The 13,179-nt window shown below is 39.7% G+C and overlaps 1 protein-coding gene across 1 annotated transcript in view; it reads right to left on the reverse strand.

Moving 5' to 3' along the window:
* Window positions 1-1,345: 1,345 nt before the first annotated feature.
* Window positions 1,346-13,179, reverse strand: part of IDO1 (indoleamine 2,3-dioxygenase 1) — a 13,987-nt gene continuing 2,153 nt past the window's right edge. Inside the window, exons 2-10 of the mRNA XM_012657148.1 lie at window positions 10,891-10,986; window positions 10,473-10,592; window positions 8,464-8,582; window positions 7,478-7,492; window positions 5,665-5,764; window positions 4,677-4,794; window positions 3,573-3,624; window positions 3,006-3,154; window positions 1,346-1,969 (exon numbers count right to left, since the gene is read on the reverse strand). Of these exons, the coding sequence (XP_012512602.1) occupies window positions 1,605-1,969; window positions 3,006-3,154; window positions 3,573-3,624; window positions 4,677-4,794; window positions 5,665-5,764; window positions 7,478-7,492; window positions 8,464-8,582; window positions 10,473-10,592; window positions 10,891-10,986 (1,134 nt within the window). The 3' untranslated portion in view covers window positions 1,346-1,604. The remainder of the gene's footprint in view (window positions 1,970-3,005; window positions 3,155-3,572; window positions 3,625-4,676; window positions 4,795-5,664; window positions 5,765-7,477; window positions 7,493-8,463; window positions 8,583-10,472; window positions 10,593-10,890; window positions 10,987-13,179) is intronic.

Raw genomic sequence — 13,179 nt, forward strand, 5'->3', positions numbered from 1 at the left:
GAAATGTAACAGAGGGGGAATGGCCTGAAGAAAAGAAAATGGCAAAGAGGTTAAATCTTCCCCACTCCTTTTGGGAACTGCATTCTGGCCGCATCCCTGAGGCAGGTTAAGTCTTCTGTTAAAACTCCCAGGTGGAGGCAGGCGCCCCTGTGGGCAGCTGCTGGAGTTCACAGGCTCTGTCTTTGGCAGAGACGGAACGACTAGAAGTTAACCTCAGTAATTGCCTGAAGCTGCGAACCCTCCCTTTGAAAGCTCTGTAGTTCTGCCTGTGTTCAGGGAATTTGGATTTTGAGACGAGAAGGTCTGCCATATTTCCTTCTTTGTCGGCAAAGTAAACTCTCTTTCCTTCTTCCCGGAATGGCTTTACCGAGCTTTTGTAACAGACATAAAGAAGAAATTGTGTCCTATCTATCACATGAATATTACCTCTATTGTATTTCTTAGGCAATCTAGTGAAATTTGGCTGAGAGCAGGAAGATTTCACTTGATTTCATTGGGTTTGGGTATATTTGAGAAATAATGCTAACATAGATTTTGGCAGTTTGGCTTTTAGAAGGATATAACTACATTTCCTTCCTCAAACCTACGTGAGTGTACTCATTTAAATTCCTGTGCTAGGTCTCAAGTCCTCAGAGTTGAGGTTTGCATAACTTCAACGTGCTTGCTAATTTCACACCCAAGGAAAGGATCAACATGCCTTTTGTTCTTTGGAACGTGCCTGATTTCTGGCCAACCATTTCCTACCTCAAGGGTTCTGTCAAGCCATCCAAAATTCTTTTTCCCTCTAACCTAGTCTATTTTAAGTAGAGAAAAATAGAAGCCATCAAAAAACTTAACTTCTCTTACTTGTAACTAAATTGCTTGATCGTAAATAAGTTATTTCACCCTTCAGAGCCTTAACTTTTTCATCTTTAAAATGAAGCGTTTGGCTCAGACGATTTTTAAGTTCCTCTCAAGCCCTAACTTTCTAGAATTCCATTATTAAATAAACTCATGCCAGAGTGTAAGTGCCCAATAACCCTGACCTCACAGGAGAAATTGTATTTCAAAGGTGAACTCTTTTTTTAGACGAGATTAACTTATTCATACATTCATTCTCTTATATATTAACTCAATAGGTGTTTGCAAAGTATCTGCTAAGAGCTGGGGTACATGGGTCTGGTATACAGTACATTGTCCCTGGCATACAAGTAAGCAGGTAATTGTGAAAAAATTAACATAGGGAAAGTACAGGACTCTATTAGCCCTGCTGCAAGGGTAGCCGGGTAGAGTATGTCCATGTGAAGGAATATTTCATTTTAGTTCATAAACAAAGCAAGATTTATTATACTTATATACATTTTTATTTATTGAATTTCATCATTATCTTCCAATGGCATAATATAGCTTATAATGCTTCTAATATTAATTTTTTGCATTCTTATATAATTATCTTTTGTTTTCCTACAAGGAGTGCACAGATATCAGAAAAAATTTCTGTTGAAGTCTTTGATAGTGTGTTACAGATGAAGTATTGCGCATTGTTAATGCAGGGGTCTGATACAACGAGCAGTGACAGAACATACGCAGATGTGTTTGCTTTGGTAAAATGTATCCTTGCTTGGTTACATTAACCTTCCTTCCTTCAAAAGGGATTTCTGTGTCGTACTTCTCACAGTCTTTAGGAAGTTCATGATATCCGTGCCACCAGTTCCTTTGTTTTCCAGCCCTGAGGGCCCTTCAGACTTCTTGCTTTCCTTGGGCTGCAGCCTTGCAGGAATCACGATGTACTTGGTCACTATTTGCAAATGGTAGCTCCTCAGGGAGACCAGAGCTTTCACACACTCGTCATACGCCTTCTGCAGGTCGGCACCACCTTTCTGCAGGACAAATTCACGGACTGATGGACCCGACTCTATTGAGCGAAGAAAGTCCTGGTGAGCTGGTGGCATGTATGTTCTCATATCCTGGAGGAACTCAGCAGCGGATTCTAAAGGAACATGAGAACCGTGAAGTAACAGGGAGGCCAAAGCATTGCCTGATCCAGGCAGAGGCAGAGTGAGGTCAGAGAGGGTGGGAGATCACCAGCCAATACCAGGCAGGAGTCACTGGGGTTAAGACCATCCTATCTGGAGGCTAATGTCTAGCTATTAGTCTTGCTACTATAATAGCAACGGTAATTATTGTAAAGTACTGTTAATTCTGAAAACCGCAGGAGCTAAACTCATTCTTTCATAATAAAACATTTCTGTTTGTACTTTCTTTCTCATTTTTCTGCTGTATTTGATCCTTCTAAGAAGCTGGTGGCATAGACAGGGTATATATAATCTGCACTCGGCAGATCATGACACTAAGTCTGAGACAGTTTAAGGGCTCATTTTAAAATAAGTGTCTGAATTAAGAAAAAAACATGATTTCACTCAGCCCAATGCTTTCCCCTCTGGCTTTGACAAAGAAGTTTAAGAAAACAGAGAAAAGTCAGTCGAAGTTCTTCCTGGCGCTTCTCCCGCTCCTCCTTCTAAGCCCCTACGAGGAACATAAGGAATGTGGCTCATCTTTAAACTCTGGTGCTGCCACTGCCCTGGGCTGCTGGGGACACGGGGAAGCCAACTAAGAGCAAAGCCCAGCCTCCCCGTGTCACTGAGGTCCCTGTCATCTCATCTGCAGGTGACTTTCTCTTTGTGAAACTGATCGTACATGTGCAGAACATGTGATTTGGGCTTCACCAGAGTCGACCAGCCTCTAAAGACATGTCGAAATCTGCGGCCGGGGGGAGTGAGGAGCTCGGGGGTGAGCTGCGGCTCTGCTGCGGCCTCGCGGTGTGGCCGGTTAACAGGAGACCGTCGCTCACTCTCACTGCGTTTCTGCTTCTCCATCTGTGAACTGGGGTGAGGACAATCAAGCCCCTACTGCACTCATTGTCCTTCAAATAAGTTCAGAGGAGATGCTGACGGGAAGGCGCTTTTTAGACATTCAAATACCATTCTATTACTTAAGAGGGAACGGTTTGGTCAGTTTCAGCTCACCTCCGCCAGCGCTCTGCTGGATGCCCAGCAGGACATCGAAGCACTGAAAGATGCTGCTTTGGGCGGCACTGCCCCCTGCGAACTTCCTCGGGGTGTCCCAGACCCCCTCATAGAGCAGACCCTCTGACAGCTGGGGGTTGCCTTTCCAGCTGAGGCAGGAAAGAAAGAAAAATCATTCTTTGGGTTAATTGCCAGTTTTCAGATACCGCATCTTGCACTAGAGGTGACCAGAAGGTGATGAGATAGATTTCACGGTCCTTTCTTCACACCCTCTCCCCCCCACTCATTTTCATGCATGAGAATAATAAGATAATTCTGAGCAGATCTGGCATAAATATTCTAGGAATGGGACCTTATTCTTGCATTAGCAAAGCCCATTCCACTCTTTTTAAAATGACTAGCTGTCCTATCTCGCCTCCAGCGCATCCCTGCCAAGTAATAGAAACAGCCTGTTGGAAAATATACTTTGTCGTCTGAACTCAATGAACAGTGGGGACCATTAACAGGAAGTTGGCGTGTTCTTTATGTTCATTGAGAGCAAACAAATTCAAGCATAAGACTACATACCCAGACAAGTATATGCGAAGAACATTGAAAAACAGTTTTGGGTCCACGTGTTCTGCAAAAAGATGGAATGTGTTTGATTACACAGCAGCAGAGGCATATGGGAAAATCAAGGTGTTGCGAATAACTGATGGTGGGTTTCAACACAGCTTGCGGGAAAGGCCTTAGGTCGGTCTGTGCAGAACAAAGCACCTGCAGACAGATGCCCAGTCTCCCGCCCTCTCCCAGAGGAGCCCCGCTCATCACCTGTGTCCCTGGATGGGGTCTCCTGTAGGGCGTCTGCACAGTTTGTGCTAAGGAGCCATCTACCCACCCGCCAGGCATCATCAGGGGGCCAGTTAAACTGTCAGCATTTCTCTAGCACTGCTTTATGTGCTTACTGACATAACAGGTAAGCTATTTACATAAAGAAAGAACCTCCCCAAAAATAAAAAAACACAAAACAGAAACAAAAATCCCAGCCGCCCTCTGCCTTGTGCATCCACGAGTCTCCCTCCCTATTTGATTTGAAGGTCCGATGCCGCGGACCAATGAGAAGTAACTCTAAGTCCAGGGATAAACAGCCACGGTTGTTAAGTCTGTCCAGTGGGCGGATTTCCTTTTGCAAATTGCTACTTATGCACTGTTTGGGTTTTTGTAGTTTTTTAGTTGTTAATTTTGCAACAACTTTTGAGCTCACTGGCTTTTCTGTTTAGTTTCTTAGTTAACTTGTAAAAAAGCAGAATTAGAGAGATCTTATCAAGCAGAAACTATGTTTTTCAGAACTTAAAATCACCTTCCCATTTAGCAAGCTTTTCTGTGGGATTTAGTGGGAAGTAAGGAAGCCCCCTTAGAGTTAAATAGACCCAGGTTGGAATCTCGGCTTCACCATGTACTACCTGTGTAATCTTAAGTCATTTATCTTACCTCTCTGAATTTAGATTTCCTCATCTGTAAAATGGAGATCTACCATATAGAAAGTGTAATGATTTAGTGAGATGAAATACATGAAGTAAAAACACACTCGCTAAGTGGTACTTGCTTTTTGCCTCCTTTTTCTCAGCAACTCTATGCAGACAATCAGAAACATTCGTTAGCCTAGAAGGTTGTATGGCACACAACACTTGCCATGGATTTGGTGAAACGCTTCAAGAGCTTTCTTCAGGGAAGAAACTATATCAAGCAGCGCCTTTTGCAAAGTATCCTGGTCCTGGTGCTGCACTGCACTGAATATAATGGGAATTACCTTAAAAAAAAAAAAAGACAAACACTTAAGATTTCCTAGGACTATACATTTTCATTGAATAAAATTCTCCCAAGTCTTAGTTCCTAGATTAATTTTGGGATTTTACACTTCTTTCCTGGGCTGAGCACCCTATTTGACTAATTTCCCTGAATTTATATAAACTGGGATTAGTTTATTCACTTAGCATTTAATTTAGAGGTGTTTATATATATACATATTTCCATTTCTATTTCTTTTCTTTTCTTCTCTATTTTTTTTTTTTTTTTTTTTTTTTTGAGACAGAGTCTTGCTCTCTCACCCTGGGTAGAGTGTAGTGGCGTCATCATAGCTCACTGCAACCTCAAACTCCTGGGCTGATCCTCCTGCCTCAGCCTCCCGAGTGGCTGGGACTTCAGGCACGTACCACCATGCCCGGCTACTTTTTCTATTTTCGGTAGAGACCGGGTCTCGCTCTTGCTCAGGCTGATCTTGAATTCCTGAGCTCAAGCGATCCTCCAGCCTTGGCCTCCCAGAGTGCTGGGATTACAGGCATGAACCACCATGCTCAGACATCCATTTCTATTTCGAAACCGTTGAATTTATGACACTATGTATTATAGTCCAATGCCAAATTGCATTGAAAATTTTTATTTCTTACAGGGGTTTCAAATTTGATTCTAAATATATGACTCTAAAATTTTATATATTTAGTGATGATACACAAAAATAAAAGAAATATTTCTTTCTATCAGATGATCCCTTACCCCCAATTAAATAATCGCTGTATTTGTTCAGGATAAAGTTAATTCATGCCTACTTTGGTTCAGATATTAAGGGATTGCTCTGCTTATATGAACAGACATACACATTTTCAAGTGTGGGCGGACTTACTTTGATTGCAGAAGCAGCTGCTATTTCCACCAATAGAGAAACCAGGAAGAATCCTTTACCGCAGTTCCCACCAGGAAACGAGAACAAAATGTCCATATTCCTAAGAAAGTCCATTGAGGAAGGCAAGACAGGTCGCAAAAATTATGATACGTTTGTAAACTACGTTATAGTTTCAAGCATTTTTATTTATCTGATTTCATTTTCAAAATAATTTTGTGAGAGAAGTATGTTAGGTATTACTGTCGCCATTACATAGTTGGGAATGTTGGCTCAGCTGGGTAGACCCACTGTCTAAGACCATATAATTAATAGTAAGTGGGTTAAACTGAGACTCGACATTTCATTTTAGAACTTGGAACCAGAATCCCAAACTAGTTCTGTTTCTATTATCCCGTTAACTTTTGACAGACATATACATTACTATAGATATTAATATATGCTCAATGTTTATAGAGGTATCTGTGAGGCAGAGTTTTAAGAAGTAATCTTTTTGTTCAAATAAATATATTCATATTTTTATATGTGAACCTGATTCAATTTCTCAGTGGTTTATCTACTTTAAGAAAGAATTGGCTGGGAAATTAAAATAACTGGTTAGACTCTATTTTACTTTTCTATTGAAGTTTTGGCGTTGGTGCAAACATAGTCATAGTGTCTGTATATCTGTTAGTTTTGTGGTGGTTAAATTCGTGGTTTCTGAAGCCAGACAACCTTGCAGGTTACTTGCTATGTGACCTTGAGTATGATAAGTCATCTTTCTCTGCCTCAGTGTTCTTATCTGTAAAATGGGACTGGCCGATGATACCATCCTCCTGTTTAAAAACCTTATAGCTTCTCACTTATTTTAAGATACTGTTCGAACTCCTTATCATAGCCAACAAAGCCCCACATAATTTTTCTTTTTGAAGACAAGGTCTCACTCTGTTGTCCTGTTTGGAGGGCAGTGGCCCAGTCATAATCACAGCTCACTGCAGCCTGGAACTCTTGGGCTTAAGAGATCCTCCTGCCACCGCCTCCCAGAGTGCTGGGATTACAGGTGTGAACCACTGTGCCTGGCCTAATCTTTTCAAAAAATTATTTCTTCATCCTTTTCTCATATTGTTATTGTCATCGTTCATTATTTATCACTGACATGAGCCATCCTTCAACTCTGACAATGCATCAAGATTTTTGTCACTTCAAGGCCTCACTTGCTGTCTGCTCCTTCTTCTAGCTACTTCCTACTCACTCTTTGGGACTCAACTTCAGGCATTGCCCCTGCACACTTTCATTTGTTTGGGTTCCCAGTACTCTATCTTCCTACCTCTTCTCTTAGCCCTGTGGCAATTTATGAGAGTTTCACCTATCTCCTCCTCTCCAGCAGTCTAGCTTCCCAGGGCGGGCTTATACCAATGATGCTTGCTTTGGTTTCCCCGTCTCAGCCTATGTTAAGTTTATAGGTCAAAAGTAATAAAGATTGGGTCAAAAAGATCAGGTTTATGTTCAGCTGCTTATTGACACTGGTGACTTGTTCCAGCCACAGAGATCATTAAGTCATAGATACACAGAGGTTTGTGCCTTTTGTATTTATGCACCGTTATTACATGTAGATGTGCAAATAGTATTTTTATATACATCTGTATCTATAATATCAAGTAGACACAGTCATAACACAGCCAGAGACATAATTTACAACTGTGATTATTTGCTTTTTAAATAATGACTTAATTTTTGCCTAAATCCAATCATTCAAAAATGCACTTGGAGTATATTAATAAACCTACATTCACTTTGAATAACAAGTCTTAGAATAAGATAAGAATCAAATACTTACTCATAAGTCATGGGCCTTAGGAGAGTAGACATGCATCAGTGGCCAGTTGGAAGACAGAAAGAAAACCAACATAAAAATGGCTTTGAGCTATTGTTATTAGATTGAATATTACTGCTCTATCAGAGGTAAGACATCGGTAAAAAAGAAAAAATATATTCTTTTTATATTTCTCAAGTAGGCATTGTAAACATTTAACTTAATAACTAACAAGTGAAATAAAAAATTAAACATGCAAGGAGCACACATAGACAGTCAAAACTATTAATAGTTGTTACTAAAAAGAAACTTTCCAAATCAAATCCTTTCATTTTGCTGTAGTCCCATTTGCAGAATCGTCTGCTACAGGGGCATGGACCCAGGGCACGTTAATTCTCTTGTCCCTTTTTTATAGCATATGCCATCACTCAATGGGTACAAAAAGGCCTAGATTTTGAGTAGACTGCTTTGAAAATCCAGACATTGCTGCCTCTACTACTAAAGAAGTGTCGACTCTTAATTGCAATTGGCTACTTAAATGTTACATTAGTATAATCTCAAAAACACGTTAATCAAAGGAAGCCAAATACAAAAGAGTACATACTCTATGGTTTCACTGATATACACTTAATAGCAAAACAAAATAACTTTTGACAAGACAAATGAGAATACGTTTACCTAGGGCTGGGAAAGAAGTTGGATGGAAAAAAAAGCACGAAGGAATTTTCTGAGGTGATAAAAATATTCTGTATCTTGCTTAGGGTGGTGGTTTTACGTATGCATACAATAGTAAGATTCAAACTGATGATTTAAGATTTGTGCATTTTGCTGTATTTTAACTATACAGCTCTCTCATATATGTATAATACATTTATAGTTATGGACACAGCAGTTCAAGAAACTAACAGAGAAGAAAACTGTACTGCTAAAAATTAGACCAATAAATAAGTACTTTTTGATTTAAATAGCATGCACCCTATCAATTCCTATTATAATCACAGTTTACTTACCCATTGGGATCCTTTTTCTTCCAGTTTGCCAAGACACAGTCTGCATATACGAGAATAGGAGGGAGTCCCAGCTTCTCAGAGAGTTTGCAGTAAGGAATAGCAATATTTCTTGGCAAGATCTAATTAAAACACAATATTTAGTTTTAACCATTGGAGTATCTTACCTTTTTTTCTGCTTCCTGGATACCAAAATATTATCTGTTCTATATAATGGCACTTTGAAACCAAAAAAATGTAATTTTTTTTCTTTTTCATTTTATAACTTAAATTGTTGAATGTTCATGTTTTGGATTTGGGTTGATGAGGACATAACTTGCCCACAGAGAGGTAAAGAAAATTGAGAACAAGAGGAACAAAGGCTGCATCTTCAACTGTCTAATGGCCTTGTGAGGTGCTGTCATTCATTCATTCTTCCGTCCATCCTGTGAATATTTGTAAACCAATTTTTCAATGCAATATGCTACATTATCCACTGGCAATAAAAAGATAAAATCAATTGTCTCAGAGATGATGAAAGTCTTTGTAATTATGACTTTTGGGCAAGTGTAAATAAATTGCTGCTCTTGGGGACACAGTGTAGAAATTCTCTCCTGGGTGATTTTTTTTTGTTTGTTTGTTTAAGAAAGCTGCACCATTGAATGACATTGGTGCTTGATCTTGAAAACGTACTTGTGCTGCAAGAAGGAATCTGCTATCCCCTTTCTTCGTATTTCCTTGTGAAAATTGGCAGGACACTCGGCTAATCTCAGTGCTTTCACTCACCCTTCCTCAGGGGAGGTGAAGCTATAGCAATCAGATAAGCCTCTTTTTCTCAACTCTTCTTTTCCTGAGGCTGCTACTTGTAGAATTTGCTCTGTTCGGCCACACACAGGGCAATCCTGTGGTTGTCGAGCACTGCCCTCCACGAGGTGGGTGGGTGGCTCTGATTCTGGGGTGCACTTTTGTCTAGCCCGTTGGTCTCCTCAAACCCGGCCATGTTTCCCAACAGCTCTATTAGTCATAAAGCCGACATCTTGCTCTTGATCTGCCTAACTTCCTCATCTGACTTAGCATTGGATGGTCCCTAGGTAATCAGGGCAATCATTGTCATCAGCAATTCGTGGCTGGAATTTTGAAATTAACCAGGAAGGAAAGGGCTGTGTGGTCAGTCTGGGGTAGTGGGTGGTGGAACTTCAGTGGGACTTTAGTTGCACTACTGGGTGGATAACAAACAGAAATCAGCAGACTGTACACATTATTCGACCTCCTCTATTCATCTATCCTACACCAATCCCTAGGAAAAGGTTACTGGGACCCTCTTCTGGTTGGACTTAGAGTGAAATAGCTACCAAACCTAATCTATAATGGCTATGTGCTCATAATCACTACTTCTATAAAAATAAGACTGTGACTAACACTTAAATGTATACATATAAATATACATACAAGATGACATTACTTTAAAACGAAGGTTATCTAATATTGATGAGTAGAGTGAAACCAATCTATTCTTCCATGTTGACAGACGTAAAGTAGCCTTGTAGCATTAACTAAGAGGGGCCAGAAATATTCAGACTTCCCAAAAATCATAAATAGAGAAAAATGGTTCCTATTCAAAGATATTTATTGTAGTATTATTTATAATAGTGAAATACTGAAAACAAGTATTTATCAATAGAGGATTTAGTAAGTAAACTAAAGTTCAGAAATTTAATGAAAAATTAGTCATTTCAAATGACTAGAATGATTGTGTAGTAATTAAAAAATGCTTACGATATAATTTAAGTCAAAGAAGCAGGCTATATAGGTATTTGTACAGGATAGAGCAACTGTGTAATATAAGTAAAAGACTAAAACTATAATAATGATAACAGTTGATATGTTAAGCCAGTGAATGTTTTCTTTTTCCTTTTTTTCTGTTATCTAAACTTTGCAAAATACAAGTTATGCTTTTGGAAAATTTTTACGTTAAACGGAAATTGGATGAAAATCTGGCACATGGCATAAGAAATATTAGAAAATCTCCAAACCTTGCGGACATCTCCGTCACCTTTGTTCCACACATATGCCATGGTGATGTACCCCAGCACCAGATGCGCCAGGCGCTGCAGTTTGTGCCCTCGCAGGTCATCAATGCTGAGCATCGGTAACTGCAAACAAATGGAGAGATTGACTCAGATCAATTTTGGTGATGTTATGGGCTTCAAAACCACGTTTATGATGTTAAGAAGCTACAAAAGACGACAGCCAAGGCACAGTGGCTCACGCCTGAAATCCCCGTGACTCGGGAGGCCGAGGCAGGAGGATCACTTGAGCCCGGGAGTTTGAGGCTGCAGTGAGCTGTGATTGTGCCATTCATTGCGCTCCAGTCAGGGCGACAGAGTGAGACCTCATCTCTATAAAAATAAAAAAAGAAGAAAGAAGACAAATGTAAGACATATTTCAAACCTTCTCAACTTCTGCTCGGAGTTGACCGGTCTCAATCAGAGCAGGCAGGTGCTCAGCAATGACCATCCAGGCATTATAATCATCAGGTAGCTTTTCCTTTAAAAAAGAAAAAAAAAAAAAAACAAAACTTTTATTTACTAGGAGCAGTTACTGTAAAAATATTTTGGCTTCCCAATGATAGGCCACCTTGCCGCTAGGTCCATTTTGTGCAAGTCGCTGCGCGGCACACTCGCCCACCCAGGAACGCCAGCCTGCGCCGGGGCACGCGCACGCGGGACCTGCTCTGTGCGCCACCCCGCCTCTCTCCGGGCACCCCCATCTTCCTCTTCTGCAAAGTTTCCCTCAAAAGTTCCACTAAAGTCTTCCTGAATACTTCATTTGACACCGACATCCTCTATTTTAAATCCTGTGAATTATGCCTTTCCACATTGTTAAGTAATTTATCTGCTACTTTTTTTCTTTCTGGGTAGATTTCAAGCTCTTTGAATGGAAGAAAAATGAGATATTTTAAATGTCTAGTAGTGGACTAGGCACTCTGCTCAATAATTTCACTTACGTATTTCTCCTTTAATTCTTGTAACAGCCCAAGAAGTTATCTCTATAATAAATAAGGAAATGTAGGCTCATAGAGTTTATATGACTATTTTTGTACATATAGTTTATTGTAATTCAAAGATAACTGTTTCCAACTTTCAGAATCCACGTTCTTACCTCACTACCTCCTGACGACAAGGATTGTATTGTGAGTTTTTGTTTTTTTTTTTTTTGAAGACAAGATCTTACTCTGTCTCCTGGGTTAAAGCGCAGTAGCATCATCATAGCTCACTGTAGCCTCAAACTCCTGAGCTCAAGGGATCCTTATGGCTCAGGCTTCTGAGTAGCTGGGACTGCAAGTGTGTGCCACCACACCTAGCCAAGTTTTTAAAATTTTTTGTAGAGACAGGGTTTTGCTATGTTGTCCAGGCTGGTCTCGAACTCCTGGCCTCAAGGGATCCTCCTGCCGAACTCCTGGCCTCAAGGGATCCTCCTGCCTCAGCTTGAAAAGTGCTAGGATTATGGGCATGAGCCACTGCGCTTGGCCAGTGCTTTTAATTTTGTATCTTTTATAAGACCCGGCACATTACTGGACATATAGGAGGTTGATGGTTACCTACTTTGGTTTTACTATAGGCTTGTTTTTTGCTCACTAAGTACAATGAAATCCAAATAAAAGCATTTCCCTTATGATATTATCATCTCATCTCACAGGGAAACATGCAAACAAAAGACCTAGGGAACATCTTGAAATGAGATAAAGATCCCTGAGCAATTTCCTGTATAACCCGCCCCCCTGCTTCCTCCATCCACTGTCTTCAGGGCACACCCTTGAGGTCATCGATGCTGAACCCTGGGGACTTAGTGCAAACAGAGAGATTGACTCAAATCAATATGGGTGAGGTCTTAAGCTTCACCCATATAGTTAATGTATAATAAGTTAACATATAAGTAAACTATAAAACGAGAAAGCAAATATAATATAAAATTGAAACATTTTCAAGATGTGTATGTAATTGTCCAATCTTAATTGGTTAGGGCAGATTTTTAGCAGTGAAAAGTCTAGGCTACTTGCTACTAGATAGTCCCTTTTCTTGCTCTGAACTTTTCTCCCTGACCACACAAATGCTGTGTTCTAGTGGTTAGTAATAAATGTTTGTTGTTGTTTTTGTTGTTCTGTGTTTCACGGTGTAGCACACCTGATTTTTTAGTTTTTGCTGTTTTCCCCAAGTGACAGAAATACTCTTTTGTTATGTACCGTGGTTCATGTTTTATTTGACAGCATTTTTAACAAATGTAAAATTCAATCAATAAATATACTTCTGGTTCAGAGGAATAAAGGGTATAATATAAATTAAAAAAGAATAATACAGAGGATCATTCAAATTCTGCTAAGATTAGAGAATGTTTTTTGTTTCTACATGGAATCAGAAGACATTATTTTCCTTTGGAATAGAAAGCTGATACACAGAGTATGAGAGATGAAATATACATTTTTGAGTTCATAATTTTTAGAAAAGATCTTCAATGAAGACATAAAAGTAACCCCTAATTTTTTTTTTTTTCATGTTTCAGGACACTGAATCTAGTTTCCTCAGCATCTCAGCTAACAGAATTATTTTTTAAGTAGCCAAAGAGGAGTTTTGTTTGTTTTTTTTGGGGGGGAGGTTTGTTTTAACCCTCTGAGTGTGTTCTAGGGGTCTCCATAATTATCACAGTTGTTGCATTTTTCAAGAGAACTAACTCTTTTTTTTT

Source organism: Propithecus coquereli, unplaced genomic scaffold (genome assembly GCF_000956105.1).
Source record: "Propithecus coquereli isolate 6110/MARCELLA unplaced genomic scaffold, Pcoq_1.0 Scaffold530, whole genome shotgun sequence".
NCBI lineage: Eukaryota > Metazoa > Chordata > Mammalia > Primates > Indriidae > Propithecus > Propithecus coquereli.